This window comes from Clarias gariepinus, chromosome 3 (genome assembly GCF_024256425.1).
Source record: "Clarias gariepinus isolate MV-2021 ecotype Netherlands chromosome 3, CGAR_prim_01v2, whole genome shotgun sequence".
Classification (NCBI taxonomy): Eukaryota; Metazoa; Chordata; class Actinopteri; order Siluriformes; family Clariidae; genus Clarias; species Clarias gariepinus.
Window position 1 is genome coordinate 36,176,441 of NC_071102.1, and position 12,496 is coordinate 36,188,936.

The following is a 12,496-nucleotide window of genomic DNA, read 5'->3' on the forward strand; positions in this document are numbered from 1 at the left end:
CCTGGTCGAAGGAAGATGACGTAAGATAGTTTGGAACTTTCCCTCTTCGTAATAATAATATCAAATAAACATATGATACACAGGTTATACTTTACAACCAGGTGCGTGTTATATAGTTTCTAAACATTAATCAATCAACAGACTTAAACAAATGTGAATTTTTTGCCTTTTTTTTTTAGGTATCTGCGAGAACTAAACAGGAAGTAAAGGGGATTTTCGCGTCATGATCTGAAGCGAGGTATTGTAAGAGGTGAGACATTACTAACAAACACCTGTTAGATTGTCTTTTAGTCCAAATTCGCACAGTATGATTAACGGGTCTGTGTTTGAATCGTGTATAAACTCTTGGTAGTCGGCGTTTAAAGAAGTACTGCATGGTTTCACTTTCTGTTCATAAGAAATAAAAACATGACTGACATGTGCATATATATATATATATATAGTATACAGTGCAGTTTGTTTCACTAAAGACGGTTGGAATCCAGTCGGTTGGTTACATTCCTATGGCAGGTCATTTAGGTCCAGAAGCTACAAAGCAGCCCCAGACTGTCACGCTACCACCACCATGTGTGACTGTTGGTATGATGTTCTTTTTATGAACTGCTGTGTTCGTTTTACAACAGAAGTAACAGGACACACCCCTTTGTCTCATCGGTCTACAGAATATTTGCCCTTGGGTCTTGGGTATAACCAAGCCTTTGCGTTCTTTTTGGTCAGCAGTCGCTTTCGCCCTGTAATTTTTCCATGGATGTCGTTTTTACCCAGTCTGTTTCTTATTGTTGAATCCTAAGGCAAGTGAGGCCTGCAGTTCTTTAGATGTTGTTCTGGGTTTGTTTTTAAGCTCCTGGATCGGTTGTCAGTGTGTACATGGAGTATTTTTGGTAGGCCAACCACTCCTGGTAAGGTTCACATTTCAGGAAGGGGCCTTATGCTTTTTTAAGGCACGGAAAATGCTATTCTAGTAGAATTATACAAATGAGAAATGTACTGTGACAATCCAGGCAATATTTAAATTTGGTTTTAGAAAAAGGATGACTTTATCATATCCACCTTCTACTCTAAGTAATTACTTCAACCTTTAATCTAGTCGGCTGTTATTTATTAGATACACTCTGATTTTTTACGTTTATGTTGTAAACAGGGATTTTTTGTACAGAAATACTCCAGTAAGAGAACTGGAGCACGGCCTAACTGCATGTCCCTGCTTCTCTGTTTCCTCTCTCACGATCAAGATGGAGGATGAAAACCTGGAAGATTGCAGTTTGGAGGTCCTTCAGATCCCAGCTGAGGTGGATGATGACCTGCTGTGCCTCTACTTTGAAAACAAGAGGAGGTCCGGAGGAGGAACCGTTATTTCTTTGGAAAGGAAAGGAGACAAAGCCTTACTGGTGTTTGAAAATGCAGAAGGTTAGACTTGTATATCTATTTCAGTGGCTTATGATATTCCTTTATTATATTATGTACTTTACAAACAGAACGTGTGTGTGTGTTTGTGTGTGTATTGACTAGTCGCAAGGAGCGTTGTGCAGAAAGGCTCACACACCCTTATGGATGCCAAACTGATTGTACGCAAGAAACCTCCAAAGGATCATGGGAAACTTGTGCTGCGCGGTCTCTCTCCCAGCACCACACGTGACATGCTGGAGCTTTACGTGGAGAATCTGACGGGGCTCGACGCAGATAACTACACTCTTTACCTGTCTCCGGGGAAAGACCTGGTCCTTATTCACCTCAACCAGCCTGCACCCGAGGGTTAGTGAGTAGAAACACATGGTAACGCTGACTCAATGTCTTCTGAGCCTGTTAAACATCTCACACTGTGGTGTTGGAAATTTCTTTACAGATTTCAAGAAGATGTGCAGTAAAGTTTCCAAGCGAGCGCTGGAGGGAGCGAGGCTGAGCCTGGAGCAGGTAGAATGCACAGATTCCATCATGGTGGAAAACCTGACCCCTGACCTGACCGACGATCTGCTAACGCTCTACTTCGAGAGCAGCCGCAGTGGAGGTGGAGAAGTGACGGCCGTGAGCAGGGTCTCTCAGCAACTCGCTAAAGTCTCCTTTAAAGAAGTGCAGTGTAAGTCACGACTAACAGAGATTAATTTCCTACAGTCAAGAGCTGGCTCAGTTTAATACACGGCACATAGGCCACACCCTCTGCACATAGGTCACACCTACTGCAAACAGGACACACCCACTGCACACAGGACACACCCACTGCAACAACAAAAGGCCACACTAACTACAAATAACAATCAATAGAAACATGCTCCACCCATAGCAGAAAGGCCATGCCCTATTTGCTATAATGCCACACCCTCAAAGGACAGACCACACCCATAAAAAACAGGCCACACTAACAGAAAGACAGACCACGCCCACTACCCTGAAGCCTCATCTAATACACACAGGCTACACTTCCCTCACCTGAACTGGCAGAGATGCCACACCCACTAAACACAAGCCAACCCATACACACATTACACCGAAGCCACATCCACTACTCAAAGGCCACGCCTTCTTCACTCTCCCTGTATAGTGACTGTGCCATACTGCTGTCGATCAAGCACGCTCATTGGCCACACCCTCTCTAGGAATGTCTCAGATTAGTGCATTCGGTGTCTTGGCTAAAGTTTAAGTGTTTTCTCTCATTTATTTTGTATTCTATGGGATGTTATTGTTAAACAGCTGTAGACGGTGTACTTCAGAAGACTCACAGCCTGGAGGAGACGGACTTGACTGTGAAACCGTATTATTCTTTCTTGCACTCGGAGGAAGGAGCGTCTCAGGCGGAGTTACAGAACGGGACAACTTTGGGTGCAGTGGATCAGGGTAGCGCTGTATCGCCTTCGAATGGCACACACCCTGATATCCTCAGTGGTGTAGCGCCACGGCCACCCAGTCAGGAAACTGTCGTCCCAAAACCTGACGTCCAAGTGACTCCAAAACCTGTAAACCTTTCCAGTGCCACCTCGCAGGTCTCTCAACCTTCACCTGCACAGCCCTGTGTTTGCCATCTCTCTGTCCCTGACCCCACCAAACGCCAGCTGATCTCTCTCTCAGACCTCCCTAACAAGCTGGAAAAGTCTCACCCCGGTTACACAATCAGAGTCTCGCAGAATGGCGTGGAGGTGAAAGGCCCCGTCCAAGACGAAGCCGAGAAACTGAAGAGCGAGCTGCTGGAGTTCCTGAGCAGCGTGTCGCAGGCCCACGTCCCCGTCAGCGCCCTGAAAGCTGACTTCCTCCAGAGACAGGACATTAGAGACAAGCTGACAGACAAGCTAAGGGGCCAGGGGCTGCCCTGCACATATACTGTGACAGGGGGCGTGCTGATTTTAAGCTCCACCTCTATGCAGATGGTGACCCAAGCGCGTGAGGTGATCAAGGGTGCGGTCAGCGAGTTCGCCCTGCCCGTGGAGCCTGAGTATGAGTACCTGATCGCCTCCGAAGAGTGGAGAAGCTTCCTCATGACTCAGGACACGTGCAGTGCCCAGGCCTCCGCCGAGGGGAACACCGTCTCCGTGGTGACGCTTAAGGATAGGGAGCAGGAGTTGAAGGAGAGCCTGGATCGGTTCCTCAGGACGCCTATTCAGAAAGAGGTCGTAATCAGCATGCAGCCTGCCATGCTCACCTACATCCAGCTGCACCATCAACAGCTGCTCATGGACATGAGCGAGGTCATAATCTTCCCCCTTGACACAGGGGACGGGCTGAGCGTGAGTCCCTGCGTTCACTATCATCACTTTTTATAAAACATAATACATACAGTAGAAAATTAAAACAACTAAAGAATAAAATGTAAGTATGTACAGATGCTTAATATATCTAAAAAAAAATTTGATATGATTGTGGTATTATTATTCGAGCATTAAAATCTTAATTTAAATTGAGATGCCAGTGATTTTAATTACTTTTAAAAACAAGTATTGTTTAAAATAAATATATAATAAATACAAAAAAGTTTTTTACATTTACAGTATATATACTTTAATTATTGGTCAATTAATTAAATATAATTTTGTGTAAAAAAATTTTATTTCAAATACAGTGGAACCTTGGATTGCAAGTAACTTGGTCTGCAAGTGTTTTGCAAAACTTTAAAATAAATTAAAACTTTTAAAATGTAAAATTTTAATGTTTAAAATGTAAAATTTTAACGAGCGAAATATTAATATACGAATACTGTAGTGTGCATGCGCTTTGTCTGCCGAGCCTCACATGATCACAACTGAGCCATTACAACTGATCACAAAATTGCGCTGTGGGATTATGGGTAATCGCCCTTTACTATAATACTGTGCAAAGTGCAGGTTAATTTATTTATTTTTTGCTTTTTATTTTGCATTAATCACTTTCATATTTATATTTCTGGGTTGTGTACTAATTCATCAGAGTTTTCATTATTTCTTATCAGGGAAATTCACTTTGATATACAAGCGCGCTTCTAAAATGCATTGTGCCAAGGTTTAACTGTACGTATAACTATCAATATTGTAATACATTTTATGATTTATTCATTTATTTAATCTTTTTATTGAGTAGTTCATTTTAATAGGTTGTTTTTTATTTGTATCAACTTGAATGAATATATATGCATTGTAAATTAATCATTAGTTAAAATCAGTTGTTTATTGTTGAATAATATTTAAACAGTTGTATAAAAAATTACATATATTTTAGATTAATTGTAAACATTTGCATAATCATAAAACAAACTTTTTGCATAAAACATTTTTAATGAGAGAAATTTTTTGCGTTTATTTCTATTTGCCACAGAAGATGAAATAAATTATTTTTACTTATTTTAGTATAATATAACGTTTATTTTTAATGAAGCAAAATAAAATACTTGTATTTTTTCTATCAGGAAAAAAAAAAGAATTAGTACCAATTATTTTAATTACATTTTAAATAAAGATAATTTTTTATATATATAAATTCTCCCATATGATTTAATATTTATTTATTATATAATCTATTGGTTACGGCTGCTGTTATTCCATAAAGTGGATTTGCTTAGATTATACTGTGCGTTAGAAATATGTGTGTGTGATTTTCTGCAACTGTTGATGGACAGATCCAGGGAAACTTAGTGCCGTGTCAGACAGCGGGCGAGGTTTTATCCGCCGTGGTTAACTCCACCCTCACCAAGATCATCACGGTGAGCCAGCCGGGCATCGCCCGCTTCCTGCTCCATGACCAGGAGGGGCAGAGCATCCTGGGAGAGATGACCGCCAAGTTCCAGGTCTACATCAGCCTGGAGAGGGTGCACTGGGAGCCCCTGGAGGACGAGGTAACCATGAAGTGCCTGCAATGAGACGAACTTAATGTGTGTAATTGAATAAAATGGTGTCTGCAGATAATAATTATACTGTGTAATGTAATCATAAGTTAATACGTAATTATTAAACTCTGATTATTTAATTGTCTTATTAAAAATATCTTATGATTCCTGTATTAAATACTTACTTTTATTTGTTTAACAAAAAATACATTACCATACAATTAGTAACTTTTTACACATTTAATGATTTAAAAAATAAAGAAAAATTACATGGTAAATATTTTATATTTTATATAAACATTTACACTATATACAGTGTTAATAAAAAAAAATCTGTCACTTTTATTTTTAGGAAAAAAGAATACTTTGTACACAATTTCTGTAGTTTGGAAGTTTGTATAAAGTTATAAAAAGTTATAATGAATATTTAAAACATTTAGTTTATAAAAATCAGTATTAACATTAAGATTGTTAAACAAATACTACTGTATTTATTACTACTGTATTTGCTTAAAAATCTTAATGTTAATACTGATTTTTATAAACTAAATGTTTTAAATATTTATTATAACTTTATAATAAACTCTAAGTGTCTGAGCAAAAATGATTTTAAAAAGTAACCCTGTTTAAGCGGTTTATCACTCTGCGTTTAATCTGTTCTCCTTCTTCTTCCTTTAGGACATCTTCGCTCTGGCGTGGAAAATAACAACGAGTCAGAACTTTGCAAGGAGCTCATCAGTTGAGGGTTTGACCGCCCTGAGGGCCGGCGCACTCTCGTCTACTGATAAAGACACCTCAGGTTCCTGTCATTGTGATTTTCTCATAAGTTCTGTTGTTCTGAGTCGTACAAACGTACTAACCATGCTAATGTCACACACATTCTCAGCTCGTCTAGAGGAGACGAAGAAGATCTTGTCACAGCTGCAGGGGGGGGAGTTGGATCTGTACTCGGAAGCCCTTGAACAGGTCAGTCCAGTTGTAGGGTTCTCCTACAGGACAGAGACACTTAATGTCTTTACTGTCATTTCACACGATAAAGTCCCAGATATACAATAAGAGTCATTTGATGGTTTGTAAAATTAAAGATGTAAGTAAATTAAATGTTTAAGTGTGAGAAAAATGAAAGATGAGATAATGAGATGTTTTCTAGATAATAAGACAAATAAATGCTAATTCTTAAGATCATTTCTTTTATATCTCGTGAAACTGAGATTTGATTATAAGCGTGTGAAGATGTCTTTTCCAGATAATGAGATATTGGAAAGGTTTCTAAATAATAATAAAGATAATTATTCCTTTTTTATTCTTTTTAAATGAAATATTTTGTACACACTCACATTTTCTAGATCTAGATTTTTTAAGAGATATTTTCCAGATAATGAGATTTACTTGTAGATGATAAGATATGGAGTTTTCTAGATAGTTAGATAGTTGGATTTTCCAAAAAGAAATTATATAGATTTTCACGTAGAAAACTCTTCACTATAGAGATTTTCTAGATAACAAGATAATAAGGATTTTTCTAGACAGTTTAATTATTTTAGATAATACAATATTTTTAGACAGTGTGATGTTCTGTATAATGAGATCTTAATAAAAAAAGATATATTTTTCAGAAAAACTCATTTTCTGGATAAAGAAATCAGAAATTAAATATTTTTGTGTTGATATTATAAAGAGTTTATAAACAGTTATTTGCAGATAATAATATAAGTATATAACGCGATGTTCTCTGAATCATCAGATATTTTAGACACATTACAACAATAAAACCTGAATTCCTCGGGGTCTTAAAGGCAGTTGGTTGTCTCCTTTTTAGCCAGAAACCCTGGAAGCGATTGAATCCGAGACTCAGCCAGAAGGCCAGATCAGTCTGGATGAAGACGCGCGTCTCTCTCTGGCCATCCAGCTGTCCATGGAGATGAATCAGAACCCAGAACAATTCGCAGAGGAGGAGCTGCAGAAAGTCCTCCAGCTCTCCAAAGACGAGGTGCCGGCGGACGAGAGCCAGATGCTGAAGAAGGCGATGGACGAGTCTCTGCAGGACGCCATCAGTTCCGCGAACACAGCACAGATCGAGGTGTTTGCTTCTTACTCACACGACCTGGTGCGTGTCGACATCGCTCTGGGGAAGAAGGTGGGCCTGAGGCAGTGTGAGGAGAAACTGCAGCACACCAGCTTCAGGAAGCTGTCGGCTTTCCACCGGCGCTGCCTGGACCTCATTAAGAGGAAGCATGGCGTAGAGATCCAGATCCAGGGCACTACTGCCACGGTCTCGGGGTTTAAAGACTACGTCACCGGAGCGATGCCCGATCTGAATGCGCTGCTGGAGAGAGCAGACGGCAGCACCACAGATGCCGAGATCCTGAAGACCGTGCAGTGGGTGTGGCACGACAGAGACAGCTCAGCGGCAACCCCGTACCCGCCTGAGGCCACAGTGTTAATCGAAACCGCCTGGAGGATGAAACAAGACAAGCTCGACATCCTGTTCAACAACCAGCCGTATACCATTGACTTTGCCAAGATGCAGGAGTTCAGCGTGTCGTCTGGACGATCCGTGACCATCTCACGGAAGCTGCCTAGCTCTCTTGACCTGTACTCCGATTTCCAAGGTCAGGAACATTTACATTGCTTCTTTATGTTCTCATAACGCTTTGAGACAACCAGTAAAACTGTAAATCCTCCGAATACTTCAGGAACAAGCCTGAAATATAAAATCATATCACTTAATTATCATAATAAAGTGCTTAAGATTTAAAATAAACTTAAGATTATAAAAAAATCTATTAAACATGGGGAGCTTATCAGTGGTGTAGAGATGAGGATTACAATAATCACAGAGAAGAAAACAGAAAGCCTGTGTTTTGTAGGTTCTCCCAGCCAGCAGCTTATTTTATTTTTGTATTTCAGAAAATTACAGTCTGCTGTCTGGCATGCCAGACACCCAGAGACTTGAGAAAGGCTCCACAGAGTATAACGAAGTTGCTGCAGAATTCCTAAGGAGCATTTCTGAACCTGTCCAAGTCATCCAGGTGAACCCAAAGTGTCGAGCATTGTCCATAAACCATGTTCCTGTTACTGTAGCAACCGTAACATATAAACATAAGCGAGTGCATTACTGTCAGAGCTGCAAGAGCATTAATCAACACCTACTTGACCAATCAGAATGCAGGATTGTAAAGCTTGTGTCATGTGTTAATTTGTGTCCAGGTGGAGAAGCTGACGAACCAGCTGCTGTTCAGACAGTACCAGCTGAAAAAGGCGGACATGGAGCAGAAGTTTCGAGGTGATGTGGAGCGAACGCTTTACCACGGCACTAATGAGAGCAGCGTGAAGGAAATCTGCATCCACGGCTTCAACAGGAGCTTCTGCGGCAAAAACGGTAACACGCCCATACACCTAAAAGTGTTCATATCATCAGGTTAAATCATCTGCTTTTAACATGCATTAGATAACTGTTAATACAAGCTACGTAGCTGTTAATATGCACTATGTACCTGTTAATACATACTACGTAGCGGTAAATACACACTACATAACTGTTAGTACACACTACGTGGTGGTTAATACACACTACGTGGTGGTTAATACACACTACAAAGCACTTAATACACGCTACATAACTGTTAATACACACTACTTAGTAGTATTACCCACTAAGTAGCGGTTAATACACACTACGTAGCAGTTAAAACACACTACATAACTGTTTAATACACACTACATAACTGTTAACACACATTACATATTGGTTAACACACACTACATAACTGTTAAAACACACTATGTAGCTTTTGGTACACATTCCATAACTGTAAATGCACATTACATAACTGTTAATACACACTACATAACAGTTAATACACATTACATATTGGTTAACACACACTACATACTGTTAATACACACTACGTAGCTGTTAATACACATTTCATAACTGTTAATACACACTACGTAGCTGTTAATACACACTGTGTAACTGGTAATGAACTACATAAATGCTAATAGTTGTTGATAAACACTATGTAGCTGTTAATACAAATTACATAACCATTAATAAAAACTGTTATGTACTTACATACATAAGTGTTAATACGCACTACACCGCTGTTAATATGCACAACACAGTGCAATGCAATGTCGCAGTGGTTAATAAAAAATTACATAGTGCATGATTTGGGATTTAGCGACTTCCCTTTATATATTAGGACTCACTCTTTTAATGATATATTTATGTTTCATCCATAATGGAGGACTCGAAACCAGACTCAGAAAAGTTGCAGAATTTAATGACACTTTGGCAGTACTTAGATATTTGCCAGTTAAACCTGTGCCATAAGTGAAATCAAAATGTTGCAGGAAAGGGTACTTTTTTATAAAAAAAAATATAAGTATACAGTTAAACCTTGGATTGCAAGTAACTTAGTCTGTGAGTGTTTTGCAAGATGAGCAAACTTGCTAAATGAGCAAGGTTTCTGCGAAATCCTCAAAAGGAGATAAAAGCAGGTGACATTAGAGAGGTTCTTTGTTAAAGTCACACAAAAAGAAAAAGATTCCAGAAAGCCAACATAGAGCAGTGTTTACCTTTTTTTTCCATTTTAAAAGGTAAAGTGTGGCCTCCGAGTGGTGCAGTGGTAAAGCTCGCCCTATCATCCGCGGAGCGCTGGTTCGAACCCCGGGTGATGCTGGAGGCACAGAGAGAGCTGATTGGCCGAGCTCTCTCAGGGGGGAGGGATGAGAGGTACTTGCGCTCCCACATTAATCACGGCTCTACAGCCAATCAGGGGCGTCTGTGAGCTCGCGGAAGAAGCGGCTAGCGCTTTCCTTTAAGTGTGTTACTCCGCCCCTAACGGGGCGTGAGCAAGCAGTTCGAAAAGATGCAGTCGGCTGACGTCACGCGGTTCGGAGGAAACACGGGATAGTCTTCGCCCTCCTGACTAAGTGGTAGTAGTAGCCTTAATGTGGGAGCCCCCTAGTGACGGGGAGGAATTTGCTACAACTAATATTGGGGAGAAAATTGGAAAAAAAAAAAAAAAAAAAAAAAAAAGGTAAAGTGCATGTTAATTTGTTTTATTTTTACTTTATATTTTGTATTAATCATTTTTTAATGAATATTTTTGAGTTTTAGAACAAATCATCTCAGTTTCCATTATTTCTTATAGGGAGAATTTGATATATGAATGCTTTGGATTATAAGCACATTTCCGGAACGAATCATGCTCGCAAATCAAGGTTTAACTGTACTGTTCATTGCTTTTTCCTTGAGGTGGGCGTGGCTATATGCGTGGCTCAACAGAGTCAATCAACACGATGGTTTCCCATTTATAGATAGAATATGTGGAAGACACAGGAATTATGGTAATGCACTTACAAGCCGCCACACTCCTTAAGAAGCAGAAATGAAAGCGCGACACAGTTTGGCAAAACTGTGGTGTTAATTAAAAGCAGTAATGTGAAGCGCCACTATGAGGTAATACCCAGATGGTTAGAGGGAACATATCCGCAGCAGGCATGTAAAATACCTGAACAGAGAGCCCAGTGTTATGCGCTAAAATGCCCTCCTGACGGAATATTTTTTTCTCCACACAGCCACAGCGTTTGGACAGGGCGTGTACTTCGCAGTGGATGCCTCGTACTCAATCTCAGACACCTACTCTCCTCCCAATGCTGACAAACACAAATTCATCTTCGTAGCCCGGGTTCTGACGGGAGACTTCATCCAGGGGAAACATGAAATGCGCACGGCGCCGCTTAAAGAGGGCTCAGACATCCCGGTACGCTACCACAGCGTAGTGGACAACGTGAACAAACCCAGTCTGTTCGTCATCTTCAACGACACGCAGGCGTACCCGCAGTACCTCATCACCTGCATGAAGGGTCCCGGGTGACAACCACGACACGCTTCCGTCTCCACATCTCATCTGCATGATTCACACTTCTGATTCACACTTCTGATTCACACCAACATGACTTTTAAACGCTTACACACACACACACACACACATACACACACACACACACACACACACACACACACACACACACACAATTTTACAGTCTTATTAATCAATGGCCACCAAAGACTGCTGCTTATCTGTGGAGAGTACTAATAAACACATAAAAACAAGTGTGTGGGAGTGTGTTTAAAAGCCTGGTTAAGTTTCATTATCATGGTTATAATAATAAGCATTTTATGTAATGCTTGTCATAGACTTAAGTATAATGTGATTTACAATATATAAAAGACATTTAATAACAATTATTTTTAATAATTTTAAAATAACAATTAAACTGGTTTGAAATGAATAATTATTTTAATAATAAATGTATAAACATATTAATAAATATTAACACATACTGTGCATATTTAATTAATAGCTCTTATTAAATAACATTTTATTCCTCCAATAGTTTCACTTATTTAAAATAAATTAATAAATATGGGATAGATAAATAAATAAATAAATAATAAATAAATAAATAAATAAAACACATGCAGCTGATAAAGATTGTGTCTATGATTAATAGACTACCTTTCACTTTAATGACATCTTAATTATGTTAATAAACCAAAAAGCACACAAACCAGGATTTATTTTTTAAGCATAACAAAAGCATTTTCAAAAGTATTTACTGTATGCGTCAACTGTCAGGGGTCAAGATCCCTGTGGAGAGAAAAACCTGCTCCAAGTCTCGCTCTGTAATCAGATATTACGTAATTCATCATTTATCAGGTTTATACTCTCAGGCGTGTGCACATGGACTTTGTGTTTTTGCAGAGATCTTGTAACAAAGTTCACATCTGAAGGCAGAGGTGGTTTTTGTAATGTATTGATTTGGGTTAATTCAAATCAATTCAGTTCAGTTTTATTTATACAGGGATTTTAAAACAGTTATGATTATCGCAAAGTAGCTTTACAGAATCCAAAAAATATGGAAAAAAGTGTGAGAAAATACAGTATATATCAATCAGAATAATCAGATTGTTCCTGAGCGAGCCGAAGGCGACGGTGGCCAGAAGAAACTCCCTGAGATGGCATTAGGAAGAAACCTTGAGAGGAACCAGACTCAACGGGGAACCCATCCTCATTTGGGTGATAATGGACTGCAGATCAGTCCCTGCTGTCTTAGGCATCTGGAAGTTCAGTATAGCAGGAGAGGTGATTTTATTATTATGAAGTCCACTTTCGTTATTCTTTGTTCCTGGGCCCATAC

The 12,496-nt window shown here is 39.5% G+C and overlaps 1 protein-coding gene across 2 annotated transcripts; it reads left to right on the forward strand.

Moving 5' to 3' along the window:
- The first annotated feature begins 1 nt into the window (after position 1).
- Positions 2 to 11,225, forward strand: parp10 (poly(ADP-ribose) polymerase family member 10). 2 transcript variants are annotated; one of them, XM_053492397.1, is made up of 13 exons: positions 2 to 20; positions 180 to 250; positions 1,233 to 1,407; positions 1,510 to 1,752; positions 1,844 to 2,074; positions 2,686 to 3,713; positions 5,075 to 5,290; positions 5,960 to 6,080; positions 6,168 to 6,247; positions 7,101 to 7,893; positions 8,192 to 8,313; positions 8,492 to 8,663; positions 10,871 to 11,225. In XM_053492397.1, the coding sequence occupies exons 3-13, from the start codon at positions 1,233 to 1,235 to the stop codon at positions 11,167 to 11,169; spliced, it is 3,480 nt and encodes a 1,159-aa protein (XP_053348372.1). In that variant the 5' UTR covers positions 2 to 20; positions 180 to 250; the 3' UTR covers positions 11,170 to 11,225. The 2 variants fall into 2 exon arrangements, with proteins under 2 accessions (XP_053348372.1, XP_053348371.1); XM_053492396.1 differs by having other exon boundaries at positions 5 to 101.
- The last annotated feature ends 1,271 nt before the right edge of the window (positions 11,226 to 12,496 follow it).

What these genes read in the sequence shown, in the direction of transcription:
- parp10 (XM_053492397.1), top strand. Translation starts at nt 1,233, where the DNA reads ATGGAGGATGAAAACCTGGAAGATTGCAGTTTGGAGGTCCTTCAGATC. An exon ending in CTCCTTTAAAGAAGTGCAGT is followed by an intron (nt 2,075 to 2,685) that starts GTAAGTCACGAC and finishes ATTGTTAAACAG; the next exon opens with CTGTAGACGGTGTACTTCAG. An exon ending in TACTGATAAAGACACCTCAG is followed by an intron (nt 6,081 to 6,167) that starts GTTCCTGTCATT and finishes ACACATTCTCAG; the next exon opens with CTCGTCTAGAGGAGACGAAG.